Source organism: Mastomys coucha, unplaced genomic scaffold, assembly GCF_008632895.1.
Source record: "Mastomys coucha isolate ucsf_1 unplaced genomic scaffold, UCSF_Mcou_1 pScaffold4, whole genome shotgun sequence".
Lineage (NCBI taxonomy): Eukaryota > Metazoa > Chordata > Mammalia > Rodentia > Muridae > Mastomys > Mastomys coucha.
This window is the reverse complement of record NW_022196910.1, coordinates 14,125,164-14,150,023: the sequence shown is the minus strand read 5'-3', so window position 1 is coordinate 14,150,023 and position 24,860 is coordinate 14,125,164. Positions and strand designations below refer to the sequence as shown.

General features: G+C 39.8%; 1 protein-coding gene across 2 annotated transcripts in view; it reads left to right on the top strand.

Moving 5' to 3' along the window:
• Hcfc2 (host cell factor C2) overlaps positions 1-23,705 on the top strand; it is a 37,241-nt gene extending 13,536 nt beyond the window's left edge. The window contains exons 8-14 of one of the 2 annotated variants that reach the window (XM_031349302.1): positions 5,817-5,984; positions 6,487-6,539; positions 10,078-10,252; positions 15,046-15,119; positions 16,839-16,970; positions 19,415-19,600; positions 20,120-23,705. In XM_031349302.1, the coding sequence (XP_031205162.1) occupies positions 5,817-5,984; positions 6,487-6,539; positions 10,078-10,252; positions 15,046-15,119; positions 16,839-16,970; positions 19,415-19,600; positions 20,120-20,434 (1,103 nt within the window). In that variant the 3' untranslated portion in view covers positions 20,435-23,705. The remainder of the gene's footprint in view (positions 1-5,816; positions 5,985-6,486; positions 6,540-10,077; positions 10,253-15,045; positions 15,120-16,838; positions 16,971-19,414; positions 19,601-20,119) is intronic. The other variant, XM_031349303.1, reaches the window with a different exon arrangement.
• Positions 23,706-24,860: the final 1,155 nt, after the last annotated feature.

Below are 24,860 nucleotides of genomic sequence, written 5' to 3'. Positions count from 1 at the left end.
TACTCTTAATTACTGAGCCATCTCTCTTTATAATAACTTGTTGATCATTGTATTGTTGAAATCTAATGTCATCCTTTGTTGGGCTTTGTTTCAGAAGGCAGTCAACTCCTCACCAGCCTGACTCAGTATAACTTTTTAAAAGTACTTTCCATAAAGAAGTATTTTACTTTACTGTGAGGATAAGTTATTCCAGTTAAGGGTTCCCTTCTGTGGGGCTGGAGAGGTGGCTCTGTTCTTGCAGAGGACTCTAGTTCCCTTCCTAGCTTCCACATGAGGCCATTGTGTGTAGCTCCATCCCCAGGGCATTGGGCACTTTCTTCTAAGCTTCGTGTCTGTACTCAAATGCAGACACATGGGTAAAGCTAGAGAGTAAAGGGTTTCATCATGGAATTTTCATACACATCATAATGCTTCCTTCTAATTCTCCTCCCCGTGAAGATTTATTGCCTTCTCAGAGATAGAGTCTTATGTAGCCCAGCTGGCCTTGAACTCACTATATGTCCAGTGATAAACTTTGGAGTCTTCTCTCTCCACCTCTGTAGTGTTGGCATTAAGGTGTGCAAGCAGCATGCTTGATTTAGGTATAGTGCTTTTGTATACAAAAAGTTGATTATTAAAACGTTGAATAGAACAACTAAATTGGAGACTAGATGTTTTCATTAAAAGAGCATACTATCAAAGAAAAAGAAATACAAAAAAATCCAGTTTACTGATTTGTCTTTTAAATTGAGATTTACTAATTTACTATTTATACTAGTTAGGTGTTCTTTTACTGTGATGAAACACCATGACCAAATCAACTGGGAGAGGAAAGGCTTTATTTGGCTTACACTTCAATATAGATACTCACTATTAAAGGAAATCAGGGCGGGAACCTGAAGGGCAGGAACTGACGCAGAGGCTGTGGAAGGATACTACTTACTGGCTTGCTTCCCTGTGGATTGTTTAGCCTGCTTTTTTATAGTTCTAGTACCACCAACCCATGGCACACCCACAATAGGCTGGGCCCTCCCACATTGAACACTAATTAAGAACATGACCTATGGCTGGATCTCAAGGCATTTCCTCAGTGGAGGTTCTCACCTTCCAGATGACTCTAGCTTGTATTGTGTTGGCATAAAACTAGCCTGGACGTGGATAATACAAAGATAAGCTTCAGCTGATAAAATTGTTTAAAAAATGAGTATGTATAGATTTTTCTCTATGAAATATATCAGTTTTTATTCTCGACTTGGGAGATCTGTGATTTTAAAGGGTTAAGAAAACCTCCACTGGGGCTGGAGAGATGGCTCAGGTTTAAGAGCACTGGCTGCTCTTCCAGACGTCCTGAGTTCAATTCCCAGCAATCACATGGTGGCTCACAACCATCTGTAATGGGATCTGATGCCCTCTTCTGGTGTGTCTGAAGACAGCGACACTTTATTCATATAAATAAAATAAATGAATCTTTAAAAAAAAAAAGAAAAGAAAAAAAAACCTCCACTGGATCTGTAAATATTATTTTTTTTTATTAAAGGCTTTGGACACCACTGTTCATCTAAAAGTTTCATGTTGCCTGTAGCCTTTGCCTTGTCCACTTTGCCATTGCTGCTGTTGTCAGTGTTCAGCTCATGTTTATGCATCATGAGGGTGAGCTTGTGGATGTGTAACCTCTGACATTGCTAGGAGATACAGCCTCGGAAAAGTCCCTGTCCCCTGACTTTACAGTCTTTCTGTCCTCTCTTCTGCAGTGTTCCCTAAGCCTTAGGTGCAGGAAAGTGCGAGAAATAGTCCTCCCAAGGAGTAGAGCACAGCAGTGCTTGTCCAACATGAGATGCTCAGTCCCCAGAACATCGTACGAGTAACCTTATACAGACTGAGCAGGTTGTTTAGGGATGTACTGTGTGCGTGCTAGTGTGTGTGTGTGTGTGTGTGTGTGTATTTGACAACAGTTAACAGAATTTTTTTTTGTCCATCCTACACACAGGCCCCCTTCCTTACTCCTATACAGATGCATACAGTACTACAGAGGTCAAAGGCTGTGACCCCCAGGAGAGGGTGTGTGCTCATCTTCCTCAGCCTTCCAACCTCATTTATAGTTTCCAGTTCCATCCATTTTGGTTTTGGTTTTTTTTTGGGGGGGGGGGTTGGGTTTTTTTGTGATAGTTTCTCTGGGTAGCCCTGGCTGTCCTGGAACTCATTCAGTAGACCAGGCTAGCCTTGAACTCAGAAATCTACCTGCCTTTGTCTCCCGAGTGCTGGGATTAATGGTATGGGCCACCACCGTCCAACTCTATTGTTTTTTTCAAACTATAATTCTGTTTTTCTTTGTGTGTATGTACCACTCTTTCACCTGCTGCCAGACATTTAGTTGATACATTTCCTTGACATTATGAATAGAGCAGCCATAGACATAGATGAGAAAATATGTCTGAAGTAGGATGTAAAGGCCTTTTGATAGATGTCCAGGAGTGATATAGCTAGACCAAGTGGGAGTCTGTCTTTAGGCTTTCGAGAATCTCCCATTGGTGTCCATAGTGGTGGTACCAGTTCACACTCTAGGCAGCGTGAGTGAGTCTTCTTTTCCATAGGTCTTCAATGTTGCTCTTTCCTTTTCTTTTAATTTCTTTTAATTTACTTACATTTCAAATGTTATCTCCTTTCCTGGTTTCCCTCCCTCCTGGAAACACCCTATTACATCTTCCCTCCCCCTGCTTCTATGAGGGTCTTCCTCTACCTACCTACCTACCCACTCCCACCTCCCCACCCTCGATTACCCTGCCTTGGGGCATCTATTGAGCCTTCATAGGACCAATGACCTCTCCTCCCATTGATGCCTGACAAGGCCATCCTCTGCTACATATGCAGCTGAAGCCATGTGTACTTTTTGGTTGGTGGTTTTGTCCCTGGGAACTCTGGGGAGTTCTGGTTGGTTGATACTGTTGTTCTTCCTATGGGTTGCAAACCCCTTCACCTCCTTCGGTCCTTTCTCTAACTCCTCGATTGGGGACCCCGCACTCAGTGCAATGGTTGGCTGAGAGTATCTGTCTCTGGAAGGGCCTCTCAGGAGACAGCTATATCAGGCTCCTGTCAGCAAACATTTCTTAGCATCCACAATAGTGTCAGAATTTGGTAATGTATCTGGGATGAATCCCCAGGTGGGGCAGTCTCTGGATGGCCTTTCCTTCAGTCTCTGCTCTGTACTTTGTCTGTATATTTGGGGGGTCAGGGGAGGTTGTTGCTGTTTTTGATGAGACCCATTCTGACATCGATGAGATAGAGTCATAGTGTTTTCATTTGCATTTCCCTGATGGCCAAGGATGTCAAACACATTTAAAAATATTTATTAGCCATTTTATTTCCCCTTTTGAAGATTCCCTGCTGCTCAGCTCATTTTTTAATTGGGTTGCTTATTTTCTTGCTGTTAGGTTTTTAAGTTCTTTGTATTTTCTAGATAACTATCCATTACAGATGACAAAAGCTTTCTCCTGCTCTGTAGGCAACCTCTTTACTCAATTAACACTTTCCTTTGCAGAAATTAATTTCATGTAGTCCCGTATGTTGATAATTGCCTTATTTCCTGAGTGACTGGACTCCTATTTTAAAAGTCCTTACCTGTGACTTGAGGTATATTCCCTACATTTTTCTCTAGCCGTTTTCCCAGGTTTAAGGTTTGGTTCTTTCTTTTTATGTGCATTGGTGTTTTGCCTTTATATATACACGTGAAGGTGTCAGATCTTCTGGAACTGGAGTTACAGACAGTTATGAGCTGCCATGTTGGTGCTGGGAATTGAACCTGGGTCCTCTGGAAGAGCAGCCAGTGCTCTTAACCACGGAACCATCTTTCCAGCCCCAGTGTTGGCTCTTTTTAGCATGATGACCTTTCTACTCCCCTGCTTCTAGAAGCTTTTGGAATTTCTTTTTTTCAATTCCTGCAATTTTTAAATCGTATGATGCTGGTGGCTTGTTTCTGTTCGTTTATTTATACAGAGTCTTCCTTTATAGCCCAAGAGGCCTCAAATTTGCAATCCTCCTGTCTTTGATATGTGCCACCATTCTCTCTTTGGTGCATGTTTATTTGTTAAAGAAGGTTTTATTTTTACTAGTTTAAATTATTTGTAGGTGTGTGGTCTTAATTTTATATGTGCAAGTGAGTGCAGGTGCCCACAGAAGCCAGAGGCATCTGATCCCCTGGAGTGGGAGCTACACATGGTTGGAACCTACCTGGTGATTGTGTAGGAAATGACTCAGGTGCTCTTTAGCCATTTCCTCAGCTCTGCAGATATGGTATAATCTGCTGTGCTGAGGATTCACTGGGCCCTTTCAGTCTGGAAACTCAGGTTGTTTAGTTTCATAGAATTCAGAGTGATTGAAGAGATGGCTCAGCGGTTTAAGAGCACTGACTGCTCTTCCAGAGGTTCTGAGTTCAATTCCCAGCAACCACATGGTGGCTTACAACCATCTGTAGTGGGATCCAATGCCTTCTTCTGGTGTGTCTGAAGAAAGAGTACTCATATACATAAAATAAATAAATCTTTTTTAAAAAAAGAAATTTATTTCAGGATTTACATTTTTCAAAATTCTCTTCATATCTTCTATCTTAATATGTGTTTGGTCTACTTCCTAAACATCTCCAAATGTTTGCTTTTATTCAGGTCTGAGTTGCCTTACTTTGACAAATAAAAATAGCTTAGTTTATTAATGGAGTGTGGAGGACTTTATATGGGATTTGTTGAAGGTACTAGGCCATATAGTAAACATTTCAGGCCATATGGGTTCCCTAATTCACCATGAAGTATGAAAGTAACCCTAGGCAAAATACATTAACAAATGAGTCCTGCTGCATTTCAGCAGACTTGTTGAGGAAACAAGTTTGGACTGGCTCTTGCCTATTGTTGGTATATTGCAGCTCCTCAGTAAAAAGATAGATTTGAGGCTGGAGAGATGGGTGACTCAGCAGTTAAGAGTGCAAGCAGCTCTTTCAGAGGGCCATATGGCACCTTACAACATCTGTAACTCCAGTTCCAGGGACCTGACACCTTCTTCTGGCCTGTGTGCACCAGGCATGCATGTGATGAACATGAAGGCAAAACACCTATAAAACATAAAATAATGATTAACATATTTTAAAAAGATAATATTTTAAAATAAAGTAGATAATAGGCTTTTAGCTAACTATTGAAAGCTGAGAACATACTTTTTCTCTCAGTTGTGAACCTCACTCATACCCAACTATACATAGAAGATAGGACCAAAGATATTGTATATATAATCTTAGATCTTAAAGACCTGTTACTTGTTGTAGAAATTTAGCAATATTTTATACTAAGGTTATATGCTCTGGATAATACTAATTTTGTTAAAGGGGTATTAAAACTTCATATTTTTCCAAGATATATCCAAGTCATTTTTCCGAACAGCAGTATTTCTAGCATGTATGGTATTCGTTGAAAATCAGTTCTTTAAATTAAAAAAACTTAAAATTTCTAAAGGTAAAATGGTAAAGCAGTAATTATATAATACTCAGTTACACCCCTCAGCCTTTTAGACGAGATTGTCATATTCAGGATAAACCTTCAGGTTTCTAGGATTAAACATTATTATTCTGAGTCTAATTACTCAAGTAGTTTGCTATTGGATTGTTTGTCTGTATGAGAATCTGAATAAAATCAGAGCTGTACAGTACTACGATCTCACTGACTCTGGCTTCGTTTAAGTATATTTATTAAACAGTGCAGTGCTCATTGCTGGAGATTTCAAAGCTTCTGTACATCAAAACTATTGGCAAATTATTGATGCATTTGAAACTAAAGGATTATATGGATATTTTTCTTTAGAGAAACCTCCAGCACCATCACAAGTCCAGTTAATCAAAGCTACTACCAACTCTTTCCATGTCAAGTGGGATGAAGTGCCTACGGTCGAGGGCTATCTTTTGCAGCTGAATACTGACTTGACGCACCAAGCTACATCATCTGATTCTTCAGCTGCATCAAATATGCTAGGTAAAACAAGTGTCATGCTTGAGGAATGCATGTCTGCTCGTGTGCTTCTTAAAAACACAGAAAATTATGTGGTTATACTCCGTTCAGGACTATTTGTGAATTTTAACCTGTCGTGGTCCATACCTGGTAAGCCAGCTCTCCTCAGCTTCAGCTCTGAAACGTGGCTGTTTTACTGTTTGCTGTGGTAGAACTCAGAGAGTTACAGAGAGTTCATTTTGGTGCAGTTTTAAAATTTATAGAACTTGAGTTCCAGAAATGATTTTAATTAGCTTTCAGAAATATTTTACTGTTTTTTTAAAGTGTTTTTAACTGAATAGACCCTGGAAAGTAATTAAATTTGTTATAGTCTACAGGAAGGATTTCAGCAACTGTTAAGTAAACTATTAAGAAATTGGCTAAACTTGAGTAAAGATGGTATTTTAATCTCTAACATGTATATTTACAACATATTTTATGGATGCTAATTAAGAGCACATCAGTGTGAACTTTCTCATTCCTACAGGAGGCAGGACGGACCCTCACAGACAAGGCAGTAATAGCACCCTTCATAACAGTGTAAGTTGAAGCATCTGTGATGACAAATGAGAATTTTTGGCTTTAGCTCTAGTTTTTATTGAGATTTTTTTTCTGTATATTACTCTGAATTAATGATTACTCCTGGCTTTATATAAGAATCATTCCTGAGATTTTCCAGGCAGCTCTGTTCTCCCAGGGCTGGGCTGGGGGTGAGGCTCAGTGTTAGAGTGCTTGGCAGCATATATGATACCCTGGATTCTCTCTCTAGCCCCACAGAAATAAAAGGGAAAAAAGTTCCACAGATTATTATGACAGAAGCCTGAAGTGAATTCTCTTGTTATGAAGAGAAGCCTGGTTTCATCACATATAGCATTGAATGCTATTCGACTCAGATTGATACTTATGAGCCAGGCATGGTGGTGCATGTCTGTATTCCCAGCATTTGAGAGGTGGAGCCAGAGGGTTCAGAAAGTCAAGGCCAGCCTTAGCTATACTGTTCAGAGCCAGCCTGAACTGAACAAAACCCTGTCTCAATCAAAATGCATTTTCATATGTTTATATTGTGACTCCTAGATGTCACACAAACATTAATTCTGAATCTATAAAATATGATTTAAGTATATCCTCATGGTTTACTATATATTTCATTTACCAAAGAATATCAGTAGCTAAACTGAACAACTATGAGTTTACTTGTTTTTTATGAAGTAGTCATGGTAAGTATTTGTATAAGATAATGGCTCAGCTTATTAAAGCTCATATTTCTTCTGATAAACTGCTGTTGATACCAGTGGAACTTTATATGGGAAGGGGTGAGCTGTATTCCTATTCTGAGCATGACTGAGGATCAAGAATATGAGAAAATACTGTAGTTGTCCAGGAAGGAGGTCTTACATGTTTTGTTCATACAGTTTGTGAGTAGCCTATTTTCTTATATTATGTATATAAAGTTGTTATGAATATTATGTTATGTGTGTGTGTATACCATAAACTGTGTATACCATAAGGTACTGTTGTCCCTTCCTGTTCTTGGATCTTACTAAAAACGACTCCTTTAAATTATTCTAGCTTTCTTTTAGTATCTAACTGTGCCCTCCTAAATGAAGTCATAGTTGGGTGTGGTACCACACCTTTAATCTCAGCATTCAGGAAGCATAGGTAGGTGGATCTCTGTGAGTTCAAGGCCAGTTTGGTCTACTTAGTAAGTTCTAGGACAGCCAGGGCTGCATAGTGAGACCCTGTCTCAAAAAACAAAGGAGAAAAACAACAACAATAAATAAAGACCTTATTACACCAAGCCTTTACTCTCTAGCTTTTGATCACTTCTCTTCACTGAGAAGATGATGAAACTGGGGAGTGGGGAGTGCTTGTAAGCCCATCCTCAGGAGGCAGGCGTCCTCGGGAGGCAGGAGCAGCAGTCTTAAGCCAGCCAGCCAAGCCTCCTTGGCAAATTCTAGGCCAGGGACAGCCTTCTTGAGGAAGTACAGCCAGGGCTTCCTCTGGTCTCCATACACATGTGCAGACATGTTCACATGCACAAACACATTCACACAGGAGAAATAACAGAAGGCGAAGACTTGGTGATATCTTCCCCCATGTCCTCTCTCCTCCAGCCTTGAATCTTCGTAGTTGACTTATTTATAGACAATGACTTATTTACAGATGCCATGTAAACATGTTGTCAGTATGTTCCTTCACATGTAACTTTGCTTTTCCTGCCATTAGTTGCCTCCCTTTTTCATTTTCTTATTTTTTCTTTCCTATAATTAATTTATATTCAGATTCCAGCAATTTGTTTTTCTTTTTTTGTCTTCTGGAGCCTTTCTTTATGTTCTAGTTCAGGGTCTCCTAAGCCTGTTCAACCCCTTTTTTTGCCTAAGAAAAATATACACACTCTAGTATCTAATATAAAATAAGTATACAAATGAAATACCTGCTAATAATAGTTTACAGAGAAATGTGTGGTGTGTATATGCAAGTGGACGTGCATAATCAGGGACACATGGGAGGCAGAGGCTAGCATTGGGTTACTTCTCAGTCATTCTCTCCCGGAGTTTTAAGACAGGATCTCTGAACCTGAGTCTTGTGAATTCAGCTAACGCTGGCTGGCCAGCAAGCTCTAGGGTCCATCCTCCTGTCTCTCTTCCCTCAGCCCTAGGGCTGAAGGGATGTTCTACCTCATACAGTTTTTTCACATGAATTTTTGTTAGGATCCTGGGCACCTGAACTCAGGTCCTTATATTTGTGCTGAAAGTATTTTTGTCAAGTATTTTTCAGGTATGCTGAAAGTATTTTGTTGGGGAGTCATCTCCCAAACCTGAGAAATTGCTTTAAAAATAATTATTTGTTATACATACAGTTTACCATCATAAAAGCAAATTTGCACATGGTGACTCACAACCACCCGTAATGGTCTGATGCCCTCTTCTGGGCCTCAGATAGCTGAGGTGTGCCTGAAGATAGCTACAGTGTACTTACATATAATAAATAAATAAATCTTAAAAATGTGTATATATATATATATATAATGGTTCAGTGAATACACACACACATATGAGTAAAACAACAGCAACATTGGAGTGTTTGAAGGAAGGCAGGCCATCTTTATGGTTGCATGGCTATACAATGTATGATGTTGTCATTGAGAAATTGAACTGCCATAAAGTTTAAATGTGTTCATTGTATTATGTTTAGGAAGGTAAATTAAATGTCACTAATAAAGTCCCTGTCTCTTGTGTTCTCCCCTCTCCCAGTCTCCTGTGCCTCACCCTCCAAACTAACCAGAATTAAATGTCTATATAGCCAGGCTTAGCATGAGGAAGGTTTCTATAAGACTGATATTAGTATATTGAGTCTTTATACATAAAATTCACTCATACAGAATAATTCCTTTGCTGAAATTTTTCTTTTAAGAGTCATCAGATTTTTTTGCTCTGTGTCTAATTTGTTTTTTAAAAATCAAATAGGAGCTAACAAAATGGTTCAGTGAGACAAGAACTTACTATGCAAGCCAGACCCCCAGAGTTCAATCCCTGAACCCACATAAAAAGCAGAAGGAGAAATCTCACTGCATAGAATTGTCCTCTGACTATACATGCACACTTGTACACATATACACAGTTAACACATGGTTAATAAAAACGTTAAGTGGAGCGGTTTTCATGGCCTCACTGTGTTACATGAGTATTTCTTTGTCATACTAGCCACCATGTTAAAAACTAAATATGCTAAACTATAACTACAGTCTTTGGAACATAGAAACTACGTGGAAAAAATCTCCTAAAACTACTAGTTTTAAAGAATTCTATAGAAGTTAGTGATATCATTTTAAATGTTTTATGTTTAGTAAGTTTTAGTTTCTGTTGTTGTTTTGTGAGTCATATTTCTAGTGTAGGCTAGCCTAGAGCACTGGAGCTTCCTGTCCTAGCTCTCAAATGATTGGGATCCCAGGTGTGCACCACTACTCCCTGTTGGTAAACTTGCCTTCCTAAATGTATTTGTAAATATTTTGCTTTAATATGTGTCCTTCTGTTTCACTTACATCACTTGCTATGATAAGCTGTTTTATTTCTTGTAGGTTAGTGATACAGTAAACAGTACAAAAACTGAGCACACAGCTGTGAGAGGAACCTCACTGAAAAGCAAACCAGACTTGCGAGCAGCAGATTCTAGTGCAGCTTTACACTCACCATTGGCGCCGAATGCGTCCAACAACAGCAGCTGTGTGGCGGACATGCTGTGGAAGAATGAAGGTATAGATAAAGCTTTATAGCCTGGGTAGGGAATTCCAGAGTTACTGAAGAAGCAGATATTACACTGTTTACACTGGTTTTGGTGGGGAGTGGAGTGTGTGCGTATGTGTGTGTGTATATGTGTATGTGTGTGTGTGTGTGTGTGTGTGTGTGTATTTGGTTTTTTATGACAGGGTTTCTCTGTGCAGCCTGGCTTTGTATTTGGAGATTGCCCTGCTTCTGCCTCCCAGATGCTGCTATTAAGGATATGCGCAGCTACCACCCAGCTTGTGTGTGTGTGTGTGTGTGTGTGTGTGTGTGTGTGTGTGTGTGTGTGTGTATGTGTGTGTGTGTGTGTCTTACTATGTAGTCTTGGCTGTACTGGAATTAACAGAGATCCATCTGCCTCTGCTTCTTGAGTGCTGGGATTAAAGGCAAGTACTTATGTTACATGTTTTTGATAATTTTCCTCGGAGTGACCATAGCTGACAAGTTCACATTGTAAATATGAAATTTCAGTTCGGGGAGTGTTTGGTGACATTGAGGTTGGCCAGTGTGATCAGTGTGACTGTCTCTGTGCTTATTTTCTGGTCACTTTTTAGCTATATGAGGTTATTTGTTTATCTTATTGCTATTTCTTTTTTTTTTTAAGATTTATTTTATTTATTTTATGTGTATGGATACTCTGTAGCTGTACAGATGGCCATGAGCCATCATGTGGCTGCTGGGAATTGACTCAGGACACTCCGCTCGCTCTGGCCCCTCTCACTCCAGTGTAACTCACTGTAGCTGTCTTCAGACACATCAGCAGAGGGTGTCAGATCTCATTACAGATGGTTGTGAGCCACCATGTGGTTGCTGGGATCTGAACTCAGGACTTTCAGAAGAGCAGTCAGTGCTCTTACTTGCCGAGCCATCTTGCCAGCCCTTATTGCTATTTCTAAAATGCTGATATCTGTGCTTGATAAATAGTTGTCATTTAGTAAATAGTGGCATAGCATGTATCTAAAGTAAGGAAATTTGGTTATAGGAACTGTATTCATAAGACAGCTCACGATTTGATGATTTTTTTAAAATTTGAATATTCTGTTGTATTTTGTTTTGTTTCTTCTTTTTGGTTTTTTGAACAGGATTATACTTTGTAGCCCTTGCTAACCTGGAACTCACTATTACAGCCTAAAGTATTGCCAGCCTAAACTTGTGGCAATCCTCCTACCTCAGCCTAAAAAATGTTGTAATTCACCATGCCTGGCTATATTCAGGTGCCACTCAGATATATTTCAAGTATTGTTTATGATTTCACCATCTGAAATTATTTTATTAATTCTGTCATATCCTTGGAGTAGAAAGTAGCTTTTTAAATTTAAGACTTTGCAATATCTGTTTTAAATCTGTTTTAGGGATTCAAATGTAACAGGATAAACATTGTTTTTAAATATAACAGGATAAACATTGTTTTTATTTCCATTTTGCATCTGCAGTAGATAAAAATACTGAAGAACATTATTTTGTATGCTTTTCTCATTTCATTACTGATACAAGAGCTGCGCTCTGCTGATTCTCCGTTTTGATTGGTTGGATTTTACTTTTTTTTTTTGAGACAGACTCACACTGTCTCCCAGGCTGGCTTAGAAATCAGGTGTTCCCCAGGCTACCTGGCCTCAGGCTCCTAGTGCGTCTCCTGCTTCATCCTTCCAAGTGCTGGGATTGTGGGCATGGCCTGCTATGCCTGTCAGGATTGCTGGCTTTCTTGATAAAAAGGGATTATTTGGTATAGATGAGCTTGATTCTGAACTTCTAGTTTAAAATTTTTTATTTGTAATTTTCTGCTGTACAAAGAAGCTTATATACTGAAAACAAACTTGAGCTTGAGCCTTCCAATTTTTTGGTAAAATTGGTTCTGAGCAGTTGGTAAAGCCAGAGCTTGTGCCACAGTGCCTGACACACCATACACTGTTAGGGCCTGCCTCTTTGCTCTCAGGTTACCAGCAATATGACATTCTTTGCAGACTGTAAGAACTGCCCTGTGTGCTTCCAGCAGTAAAGGTTTAGATGTTAGGACTGCAGGTGTGTTCTCCTTGAGATAACCCTCTGGCTTTACCAGGAGGAGGGATGGGTTAGGAAGTAATTGAAAGACTGGTTAGGAGTTCTTTCAGGAGTCTCAGACAGATATGTACAAAGACACCACAGTGGGTAAGATAGAGGGGGGAAAATGATTAAAGAGGCTCTTAATATGCCTTTGGTATAATATAAAGGTATATTACAAACTTTGCAGCTGGCTGGTTATGAGAGGAAAAGGTAAGTCACATAAAACTGGTTTTAGTTGAACATCACAATGGACACTGAATACTTGAGGAATATATTAGGTAGGTTAATATATAGATATGGAGTCTAAGAAGTAGTATTTGTCTATAATACAAATGTAGAAGTTATCTGAAATGGAAGTTCCACAAGAGCAGATTCCCAACAGCTAATCCGTGCCCAGGCTATCCATGCTTGACTGGTGAGTGATTGGTGACTGGTGTTTGCAGCATAGGGTACATGGTGGGAGAGGGAAGAGCTGTCTAAGAACACCAGGTAGAAAACATCACTGAAGCCGGGTAGCGGTGGCACACGCCTTTAATCCCAGCACTTGGGAGGCAGAGGCAGGCAGATTTCTGAGTTTCGAGTTTCTCACTACAGAGTGAGTTCCAGGACAGCCAGGGCTACACAGAAAAACCCTGTCTCAGGGGAAAAAAAAAAAAAAGGAAAGAAAGGAAATGTTACTGAAGAGAGTGAGAAAGATAAATGTTTTTGTTTGTTTGCTTGCCTGCTGTTATTTTTGTCTCTTTCTTTATAGTAGGCATCACAGTTTGCAACTCTTTGCACATGTATTTTTACCAGATAAAGAACTCCATGAGGCATGAACTCTGCCTGTTCTCTCAGCATCAAAAAAACAGACATAATGCTCTTTTGTCAGATGAGTGATTTTAATTCATAGGAAGAGACAGGCTTTAAACAGAAGTGTGTGGGCACCACTGTTTATTTTCCACAATGGAAGAGAATACAGAAAATGGACAAGATCTTAAATACATTTAGGACAGGAGAAAGCAGAACAGTAAGAAATTCATGCCCGATTACCACCCCCTCCACACATATACACTCTAAACCTAGTGTCAGAGCCATTTGATCTCTAGTATAGTAGCAAATAATGTTAGTATTTAATGTGGAAGAGGGAGCTGAGATGTTACACATTCGTGCTAGGTCCAGTGCACCTATTCTAAACATTTTATACCCAGAGATTAATCAGAAAGCTCCAGGCTTCAAAACTTGGGTCCTCAGGCTGGAGAGATGGCTCAGTGGTTAAGAGCACTGACTGTTCTTCCAAAGGTTCTGAGTTCAAGTCCCAGCAACCACATGGTGGCTCACAACCATCCATAATGAAATCTGACGCCCTCTTCTGGAGTATCCAAAAACAGCTACAGTGTACTTACATATAATAAATAAATCTTAAAAAAAACCCTCAGGTCCTCATGCTTCGACACATGTACTAAACTTAAGGACAGTAATTACTGAACCTTGACTCTCCAGTACTATTTCCAGCATGCAGACTGTGGTAGTCCAGCAGACCATTAAAACTGAACCATCCAGTACAAACAGGGCAGTTGTTAAAGCTGAGACCTCGCTAGCAACATCCAGTACCAAATCTAAAGGTTTGGAACACATTTCACACACTGTACTGTGATCCATTGATGCTTGTGAATCCTTACAGTTACCAGGGGTGGGGGTGGGGGGGTGTTGCATTGCACTGTGGGGCAGATCATGAAGCAGTTAGATAGATATGTAAAATAGTCTACCCTTTTCCTTTCCTTTGACTTTTATCTTTTATGAGCTAAATCTCACCATGTAGCCCTGTCTGATCTCCTAACTTGAGGTCCTCCTGCCTCAGCCTCCTGAGTGCTGAGATTATAGGTGTGGATTTTTGTACCCAACTATACACACCTCTTGTTAGCCTCAAATTAAACAAGTTTTTGTTGCTTGTCATGTTAGGAATTGAACCTAGGGTCACTCTTATGCTACATTGAGCTACATCCCCATCCCAGTAGTCTTTGCTCCTTTATGTGAAGTGTTTAGACAAACACACACTAGGATACAGTGTATCTCCTCTACTGTGAACAGGCTCAGCAAACTTGTTCCTTAGGAAAGATTAGTCCAGAGGATTAACAGTCCTTAGAGTTGATTGGTTTCTAAGGTTGTCACAGCTTATCTCTTGTACGAGGCACTGGGGTTCATCTTTGTAAACATCCTCTTTTTCACTGTAGCTAGTTACCCAAGCCTTAGAAAAGGAACATTGGCATTGGTGTGAATGGTTATTCATTTCTGATTGCTCTGACTTTTTTTTTTCAGGTGGTGGTTGTTGTTGTTGTTTGTGGTGGTGGTGGTGGTGGTGGTGTGTGTGTGCATGTGAAGGCCTGAGATACCTTGTGTGTCTTCCTCAGTCACTGTACATCCTGTTGCTTGAGATAGGGTCTCTAATTTTTCTGTGGAGCTTGCCAGTTTAGCCAACCCATCTGGCCAAGAAGCCTCAGTGATCTGCCTTTCTCTGCCTCGCCAGTACTGAGGCCCATGCCCAGGTTTTTTTACATGGGTTCTGGGATTGAACCGACTGAGGTGTTTCCCTAACTCCCCAGTTTTTTAGTCCCTTTAATCATGGTAAAATACACATAACACAGATTATGTTTAAAAGTTTGGTGTCGTTTAATACTCTGTATGTTTATTAACTGTTTTAATGTCTGAGTGATTATTTAATAGTTAACTGGTCATTTGGTTTTCAGTTGATGAAATATGTGCTCTGCCTGCAACTAAGATCAGCCGTGTAGAAGTGCATGCTGCAGCAACGCCATTTTCTGTAAGTTTATGACCTGGTTGTGATGCGTGTTTAAATGGAAGTGGTCTCAGGTTCTGTGTAGTAAGGAATTAATGGAAATTTAGAAGCAGGTGGAGGAGTAGGAAATTTCATAATAGGTTTAGTGAAAAAGATTGATAGAGTAATAATGTACATTTTGTGGTCCCAGTTTTGATGTAAAAATGTACTTAATACACATGTTCATATTCTCAGTGTATCAGCTCACAATGTACTCTCAGTTGTTAGGTAACTATCCTGGGATGTGAGGCCACAGATAATTTTGACATTCTTCTCCATGCTTTCTCTATTTTGTGTATGTTTAAATGAATATACACATGTCTATTAGTGTAAGTTACATTAATGGTTAAAAGATGGGATTTATCGTGGAACAGAAATGCTTGGGTAGCTGCTTCATAGTAGCACAGCAGAACTTTACAATAGCAGATTGACGTACATGCAAAGCTAGCTCAAAAAAATCTGACATGGAGTTGTTCTGTGGATAGCCATAATGGACTTGCCTATCACCAACCTTAAATGCTTGCAGAGTTCCTCACAGGTGCACCAGGATTGCCTTACTTGTATAAATATGAGGATCATACATACATACTGTTTTTAGGATTTTAAAAAATTGTCATCTTACTTTGTTGCTGTGATTATTTTATTGATTAATTGCTTACCTTTTAGAGTCATTCAGAATTGTCTATAGTTTTTTTTTTTGTTTTGGGAATTTTAATCATATATCTTCCTTTGTCCATGTTCACCTTTCCAGAATGTTAGTCTATGTTTGTAGCCTCTTCTCAGGGGAGGATTATTAAATGGGAAATGCTTCTTCTGAATTTATGATTCATCAGCCACAGTTGTGTTTGTTATTTCAGTTGGAGTCAGGTGCCTTATCAACCTTGCTGAAGAGTTTTTACAACTTTAGCAAATGATCTGTTTAAAGCTGCTCCTAAGCATTAAAGACTCTTGTAGTCAGTTCACTCTGTCCTGTGTGCTAGCCTGAGTAACTAAAAGCATGGCTGATGAGCATGTGCGTGTGCTCTTGTGTATTTCCGACAGACGTAACCGAAGTGCACACTTGTTTTGAACTTCTGCAAGCAGCGTGTTGTTCATAAGAAGACGACTTTAAAGATTAGGTCCAGGATAAGTATGGCTCACCCCAGAAAGTAGCTTAAATAAAGTCTGTTTATAAAGCAAGCAAAGAAACATAAAACAGTTTAATCCATTCCCAGCTTCAGTGTATATTCAAGTACATTCAAATTGCATTTTAGTTGTGAACTTTTTTTCTCCTTTTAGGTTTGGAGAAGCACAGGTATTTCAGATACAAAAATCACCGATCTCTGCTTGCTTGTTTTGAATCTAGAGGGGAAAAGCCAGCTTGGGATGGAGTTTTCTACCTGTTCCTTTATGAGTAGATAGTAGCATTTCTCTAAAGGGGTTACACTTTCTGAGGGTCTCTGACGGTGTTCTACAAGACAACTGGCATTTAAACCTGTCACTGATGGGAAGCATGCTCACTGAACCCAGGTTGATAGTGGCAAGCTCCTGGTGTCAAGTATCTATCACACTGTGTTTGATGGACATCCCTTTTCCATTGGCAGCTGACCTGGTCTGTTAAAACTTGTGTACTATGAGCTTGTAGATCACGGCATGGGATTATGTAAGTCTTGACAGTTCTAAGTTTAATGCTGTCTTCATAAACTTTCCTTTCTCTGAAATTAGAAAGAGACACCTTCAAATCCAGTGGCCATTTTGAAAGCAGAGCAATGGTGTGATGTAGGAATTTTTAAAAACAATACAGCTTTGGTGAGCCAGTTTTATTTGCTACCAAAAGGAAAACAAAGTACGTCAAAGGTAACTGTTGATAAATTTTGTATACTTTGAGAGCTGAGGATGTAACTGTGACAGAATGTATGTCTAGCATGTATGTGAATTTGGCACAACTTCTAGCACTTGAAAAGCAAGCTAAATATATAAAATGTGAATTGTGATCCTGGAGAGTGGGGTTATTTTGATAACCGTCATTGAAGTCATTTGAAGGAATCAAGTTGGGGTCTTTCCACAGTGTATTATTGTGATTATTGAGAGTGCTGAATAGACAGTCATCTTGCATTCTTTAATGCTGCTTTTTAAATATGGCACATTTTAAAAAATAATCTGCATCAACTAAGGTATGTTTCTTTTCTTTTTTGAGACAGAGTCTCATGTAGCCAGACCAGCCTCAAACTTCTTAGGTATCCAAGGCTAGCCTTAAAGTCCTGATTCTCTTGCTTCTACCTCCCAATTACTAAGATTACAGGTATAATTGAGCTGGGTTGCAAGGCATAATGATCTGTCTGGTCAGATAAAGTAAGGGCTTAAAAAAATGTCTCAAATGGGTGGTGTTGGTGCATGTCTTTAATCCCAGTACTCAGGCAATCAGATCTTTGAGTTTGAGGCTAGCCTGATCTGAAGAGTAAGTTCCAAGACAGCCAGAGCTACATAGAGAAACCACAGCTTGAACAAAAACAACAAAAAAAGCCTGCTTCAGGTTGTATGGTGACGGCACCCACCTTTAATCCCAGCCCTCAAGAGGCAGAGGCAGGTGGATCTCTGTGAGTTGTAGGCCATCCTGATTTACATAGTTTTAGGGCAGCCAGAGCGACATAGTAAGAGCCTGTATCACATACTGTTGTACCTGATTATTTCAGATGAGGGACACCCAAACCAACCTATATATCACTTATCAGTTTAGTTTCTGTAACAAAACCTTTGGCAATCCTTCCCTCTTTTTGATATTGAATATTTTTAATTCTTGATAAAAATGAAAATTCTAGTAAACAAACATCACTTTTATGGCTCATGAGATTCCTGGCTGAAGCTGAATCTATGTCCATATAAAGATACATCCACATGTAAAGGCATGTTAGCTACTTAATTTTTCTCAAAACTTTCCTTTTTAAAAAAAAAGATTTGTTTATTATATAAATAAGTACACTGTCACTGTCTTCCGACACACTAGAAGAGGGTGTCAGATTTCATTATGGATGGTTGTGAGCCATCATGTGGTTGCTGGGATTTGAACTTAGGACCTTCAGAAGAGCAGTCAGTGAGTGTTCTTACTTGCTGAGTTATCTCCCCAGTGCCTTCTCAAAGCTTTCTTAAATTTTTAATTTCTTTATTCAAAAAACCTTTAGCAAGGACATTTGAATTTAAATTTCTTTTTTTTTTATTTTCTGTTTTTTTTCTTTTGTTTTGGTTTATATTTTTATAAAATAGGGACAGGGTCTCTCTGTGTAGCCTTTGCTTTCCTGGAATTCTATAGATCATGCTGCCTCAAACTCAGATCTTCCTGTTTCTGCCCTCCTAGTGTTGGTATTAAAGGTGTGTGCCACTACTGCCCAGCTGAATCTGAATTTCTAGTTTTGACATTCTTCAGTGTTAACTGGGCAAGTCAGTTGTGCCACCTCTCTGAGACCAGGCTTCCATACAGTGTGACAGTCCAGTGGTACTTGGTCTAGCACAGGCCTGATGGCTGGGCAGAGGAGCTACAAAGTGTTTGCTGGGGATAGATGCTAGGATAGTCCCACCTGAGAGGATGTCACCATTTGACATTTATGTTTCGTCCTGAATAGAGTCTTTAAATATCCTACATATTAGTCACTCCTTTTCTGCCAAGCTTGCTTGTTTGTTTCTAAAGGGCAGTGCGCCTAGGAGGAGCATTATATGACACCAAGGCTGGGACTCTTCTCCCACTTAATAAGTTTGCATGGGGATAGGGATTTGTTTTGTTTATTGTGATAGCAGCTCTGTTTTTTTTTTTTTTAAGATTTATTTATTATTATAAATGAGTACACTGTAGCTATCTTCAGACCACCAGAAGAGGGCGTCAGATTTCATTACGGGTGGTTGTGAGCCACCATGTGGTTGCTGGGATTTGAATTCACGACCCTCAGAAGAGCAGTCAGTGCTCTTACCCACTGAACCATCTCACCAGCCCCTGCAGCTCTGTTTTTTTATTTTTGGGTTTTTCCCCCTGCCTTTCCTGCCTCTCATGTGCAGAATTCCCTTGCCTTTCTCCTTATACTGAGAGATTCAGATCACCTTTCCTCTGGATAAGAAGCCCTGGTTCAGGCAGGGGCTTAATGGGTTCTGTATTAGAGTTTTAGTCTTTGTGTGATAAAGGGAAATACATTATGGAACTGGATCCTTAAAATACACTCATTCTTAAAAAGTTTTGTTGTTTAATAAAAATTAGAATTATAACTTTGAAGTACATATGTACTTTTTCTCTGACTTTTGTACATTTCACATTTCAGGTAGGAAATGCAGATGTACCTGACTACAGTTTGCTTAAGAAACAGGATCTTGTTCCAGGAACAGTATATAAATTCAGGGTTGCTGCAATCAATGGTTGTGGAATAGGCCCTTTCAGTAAAGTCAGTGAATTTAAAACGTGTATCCCTGGTTTTCCTGGAGCTCCGTCTACAGTCCGCATTTCTAAGGTAGTCTGTCAGGTCCGGCAAGACTTGACTGTGATACAAATGATTTGAAACTCCTGTGTTGAGACATTCGTATAAGCACTTGTGAAAGATACCTAAGAGAGGTGGATTAAATGTTAAAAGTTTGTTTTGGTAGCCATGCATGGTATTTTTCAATACCAGATTGCAAGCTGAATTATAATACACAAAGCACAGAAGGACTGGAAGTCAATGCATATTGTCTTGCTTGCATCACCCAGAGTTCATTCTGGAGAGTTCTAGATTTTAGAGCATATGAAGCTGGGTTACATTTTATAATAAGCCTTGCTCTTTGTTAGGAAAGAAAATGCCCTTTGGGGATATGATAGGAAACCTGGGTATTTAAGCTGTACTTTGTGAAAAGTGTGTGTAAACTGTAGAGCCAGTTAAGGTAGAGTCTTAGTCAGCAGTAAGGGTAACCCACGGAAGGAAGGCCCTGTCTCGTGAAGGCACAGTGACCCTAGAGAGAGCCAGAGAGCCTTCACCTGCCTTCTTCTTTTCCAGAATGTTGAAGGTATCCACCTTTCCTGGGAGCCTCCAGCTTCACCTTCTGGGAATATTTTGGAATATTCGGCCTACTTGGCTATCCGCACAGCACAAGTGCAAGATAATCCAAGCCAACTTGTGTTCATGAGGATCTACTGTGGTCTTAAAACCTCATGTATAGTGACTGCTGGGCAGCTGGCAAATGCACATATTGATTACACATCCAGACCTGCCATTGTGTTCAGAATATCAGCAAAGAATGAAAAGGGCTATGGACCAGCTACACAAGTCCGATGGCTTCAAGGTAACAGTAAGAAAGCTCCTTTGAGTTGAGTTGTTTTTATTAAAGCTGTTGTGATAGTTATTTATTAGTAACTGGTTATGAACATCTGTTCTTTGAAAGTATTCTCTGACTGTATTTCTAGCAGTTATGAATTTGAGTTTGTAAGTTGTTCTTAAAATGTATTTGCTCACTTCTAGATCCAAATAAAGATAGAAAGAAGCAAAGACTGAAAATTAGTATATGGATTCTTCCTTACCCATATAGCTACTTATAAAGAAAAAATAGCAAGATGAAGATAAAAGCCGTAAGGTGTATTGCCCCCTTTCTTTTATGAAGGCTGTGTAGCTCAGTCATCCTGCGGCTGCTGAGATGAGTTTAGTCACTGGCTGGTGGACACCTGCTGTGGTAGATGTTTTCCATGTTGTAAATGCCCTGTCTAAGTACCCACTGGCCTTATTCCAGGAACAGGGGTCTTCTATCAGCTATCTCTCAGTGCAGAGGATCTGTAATTCCAAGTTTAGTACTACCTTACTCCCTTATCTTCAGTTGTCACAAGCTTAAGCAATTAAAAGAGAAAGACTAGTTCAGCAACTCTGCTTTTGATTTTTAAAATTATTTTCTGAGAATTCTAGCAAAATATACAAAGGATAGTGAACAGTCTTGATTTGTATCTGACCAGTATACCTGAATGTATCTTTAGCTAAAGCACTTAGTCTGTCTGGCCCTTGATCTCTTCACTAGCATTGAAGGAGTTAGGAGAGTTTTCCTTAAAGTCCCTTTCAGCTCCAAGTGTTCCTATTTTCCTTGGGAGTTGGCTATATCCCTGAACACTGTCACGTTTCAGCAGTCGTAATGGCTTTAACTGCTTTCTCACCACTTCATTAAAGATTAGAGTATGTCCTCCTCTTGAAGAAAGAAAGAAGCACCTTAACAGGACCCAGGTTTTTACACGGTGTTTTAAACATTTGTAAGATCTTTGTATATGCTCTAGATGTTTTATTTTTGAATTATTTTTACCTCAAAATTGTATAAGCTTTTTTATATCAGAAAAAAAGCATTAGACAGCCACTTGAGGCTCCTTGCCACCTTAGAGATGCAGAAAGCTCCGAGACCACTTGGCTACAGGTAACTTACTCTACACCATTTGAAGTGTCATAGTTTGGCTGCTTAGTCAGATGGGAAGTGCAGTTGTGAAGTGACTACACACAGAGCAGGAACTGCAGAGGAGACGTTTCAGGCCGAGGGCTGCAGTAACCACAAGCACAGGACCAGCTTCTCCAGCTACACACTCTCACATACTCGTGCCAGTTTAGGACAACTGAGTAGCTGTGCCCTCCAACCTTATGTGTGATATGCCCAGTGCAGATGAATATGATTGTGAAGAATTGATATATATATGCCAGTTACTAACTTAAAGTGTATAGAATATTTTAATATATAATTTTTTGTAAAGAACTGGGATTTTTATACTACAGTATTTGTAATTAATGTGTCTCACTAATTAAATTTCTCTTGAAGAAAATATGCAAACTATTAGACACATGAGTGGCTTCTGAACTCTAAAGTTAAATAAATGCACTACTCTGGTGTTGTTCGGATACCTTTTTTGGGCCCATGAATCTTCCTCATTAAAAGGGTCCTTTCCCAGCAGTGTTTACAAGGAGCCTCTGGTTGGTTACCCCAGCAGTTCCCATGGGAGAGCTTCGCTCTGCCTTCACTTCATTCATGTGCTTTGCTTTGGCAGCGCTTGCTTTTGCACTAGTAGCCTTTGAGCTTACCTCATTATTATGTTTGCAATCATTTGTGTAGCTTCCATGATGTGTCTGATAGAAGCAAAACATGTCTTAACCAAAGGTACATGGCATGCAGATTTGCACATAACGAGTATAGGCTTTGTTGTATGTGTGTGCTCAGCTAGGAAGAAGCCAAGTTTAGAAAGGGTGCTTTAAGCCCAGTTACTTTAGTAGAAAACTTTGGGCTTCCAATTCTATTCTCTGTATTAATTAACAGTTTGCATCTTGAAACCATTTATCTTACTATTGAGGAATAAGTTGATGTAAAGCAAACTAGAACATTGGTTTTGTGCACATTTTTACCTGTCTAGTATGTGGTTTAGTTTATTTTGCTTAAAGGCATTACCTTCTGTTCTATACCAGGAGGCAGATGTGAGCCCATGGTTCTAATACACAATTTGCTTCTTTGAAGAAAGGGTAGCCTTTCTATACTAAGCAATTTGTTAAAATAATAAACCTTTTTTACCTCCAATTGCCCAAATTGTATTTTTTCATAAGCATTACTTCCTTAAGCATGAATCATGTTTCTGTTTCTGTTATGGGACTGGTGGCTGAAAGATCCTCTTAGCAGATCTGTGTGGCTTTGCTGTTAGCAGTTCCTATGGTGCTAGGACTGCGTGTCTGTGAAGTGAATAGAGCATCTGTCCCGCTGACATGCGCACTGCTGGCTTCTAAGGACTGCACATCGTCAGCTCCCATCTTCATCACACAGACCTTGTTTCTTTTCCTTCTTTTTGTGTGTGTGTGTGTGTGTGTGTGTGAGTGTGTGTGTGTGTGTGTGTGTGTGTGTGTGTGTGTGCATGCGCGCGCCTGCGCTAGAGATTGACCTTGGGGCCTGGGCACCTAGGCTAGTGTTCTAACACCAAGCGACACCACAGCCCAGGCAGTTAACTCTTCTAAGAGGATTTCCCCTAAGTTAAGTTTCTTTTGTCTCTGAGCTGTATAGCTGTCTTTGTGTCACAAGCCTCTTCCATGTGTTCTGGACTTTGGTTCATATAAGAAATAAAAATATTGTTGATACTGCATGCTCTTAGAATTATGTTTTAAAAAATACTGTATTGGCCTTATTTTAGTTTAGCAAATTGTTTTGGCAGTTTAACTAGAAATAAGTTATGTATAAACTCAATCTGTATTTAAAACCTAAAAGAATCTGACTGCATGTGTGAGGCACCTTCGCCCCATAACCCAGTTACATGTATAATCATCTGCAGAGAAGTAAAGCTGTTGCTCATTATTTCAAAGATTTGTAGACTAGCAAAAATTGCTTCTGCTTAGAGAGTGTCTGCTATGACTAAGGGGTTTTATTTAAGATGGTAGCATATTAACATAAAGACCATTTGTCACTTTCTGTCTGGAGTGATTCCTATCTGGGGCTCCTGTAGTCATCTGCGCCTAAGTGGAGAGACTGCGAGCGGGTTTGGTCTTTGGCCATCTGAAGTGTAACTGTTGGGCTTCCCAAGATGGATTTTAGGCAATCCTATGTATTGTGTACCAATGATGTGTAAAATAAAAGCACCTTTTCTATAAACAGTTACAGGTGTTATTATTTCTTTGACTCAAAGTGTAGTGTGGCAGAGCCTCTTTGTGTGATGCTGATGTGTGTCATTCACTTGAATACAACAGGAATCTCTAACCTAAGATGGACTCTCAGAAACTGAAGTAGGTTGTGCTCAGGAGTCATGTTCTTCAAGATTTGATGTCCATGAATTACAGGAAAGGTAAAAGAGACAGCTGGCTCTGAGGAGCAGCCTAGGCCCGGCTCACCATTTGCTGTCTTTCGTTTGCTTTCTGGAGGCTTTCCCCTGTGCTTTTGGTTCACAGCACTGATTCTGTCCTGCTACTTCCTTGCGATGCTTTAGCAAAAATCAGGTATAATGTTGCTGTCCCCAGATGTAGGGGCTCTTTCCTCATACTTGATCTTGTCACAGGAGCAATGCCACATCTGTCTGTCTTTACACACTTCCCCCTGTCTGTAATCCACATTTCCACTCCCACCATTTTTACTTGACCAGTGGCCACACCTTGCCTGATGTCCTCCACCTCCAGGGAGATCTAACTGCTGTATTAGTCTCAGTGATGTCCTCTGATTTGTTACCATTGTCCCATTCCCCTCTCTGATGCTGAGTGAGCAGAGCCTGGATCTTTGTATCTCTTCCATACTGGGCAGTCAATGGTACCTAAATATCTTAACAGGTAAGGAAAGGAATGTACCACCCTTGTATTTTTCCATTCCCCAGTCTCAAATCAGGATCAAAATGGGGTGGGTTTGAAGGAGAGTGGCTTAGTGTATTTTATCATCTGAGGGGAATAGACTCTTTAGTATGTCTTGCCTCACCGTGCCTGCTTCCTAAGGAAATGACCAAACAGATAATGAGTTTAGGAGGAGATGCTAGGGCCTCACAGAAGAGGAGGTCCTGATCTGAAGTTGTTGTAGCACTTGATGAGGTTAGCAGATTAATGAGTCATCATCTTCAAAGTCTCAGTGATGTCCTCTGATTTGTTACCATTGTCCCATTCCCTTCTCTGATACAGAGTGAGCAGAGCATCAGAGTTTGTGTTTGTTTGTTTGTTTTTGTTGCTACCGTCTTTGTTTGTTTTGAGACAGGATCTGACTAAACAGCCATGGGTGTCATGGAGTTAACCATGTAGATTAGAGGCTGGCCTCATCCATCCACTTGGCTCT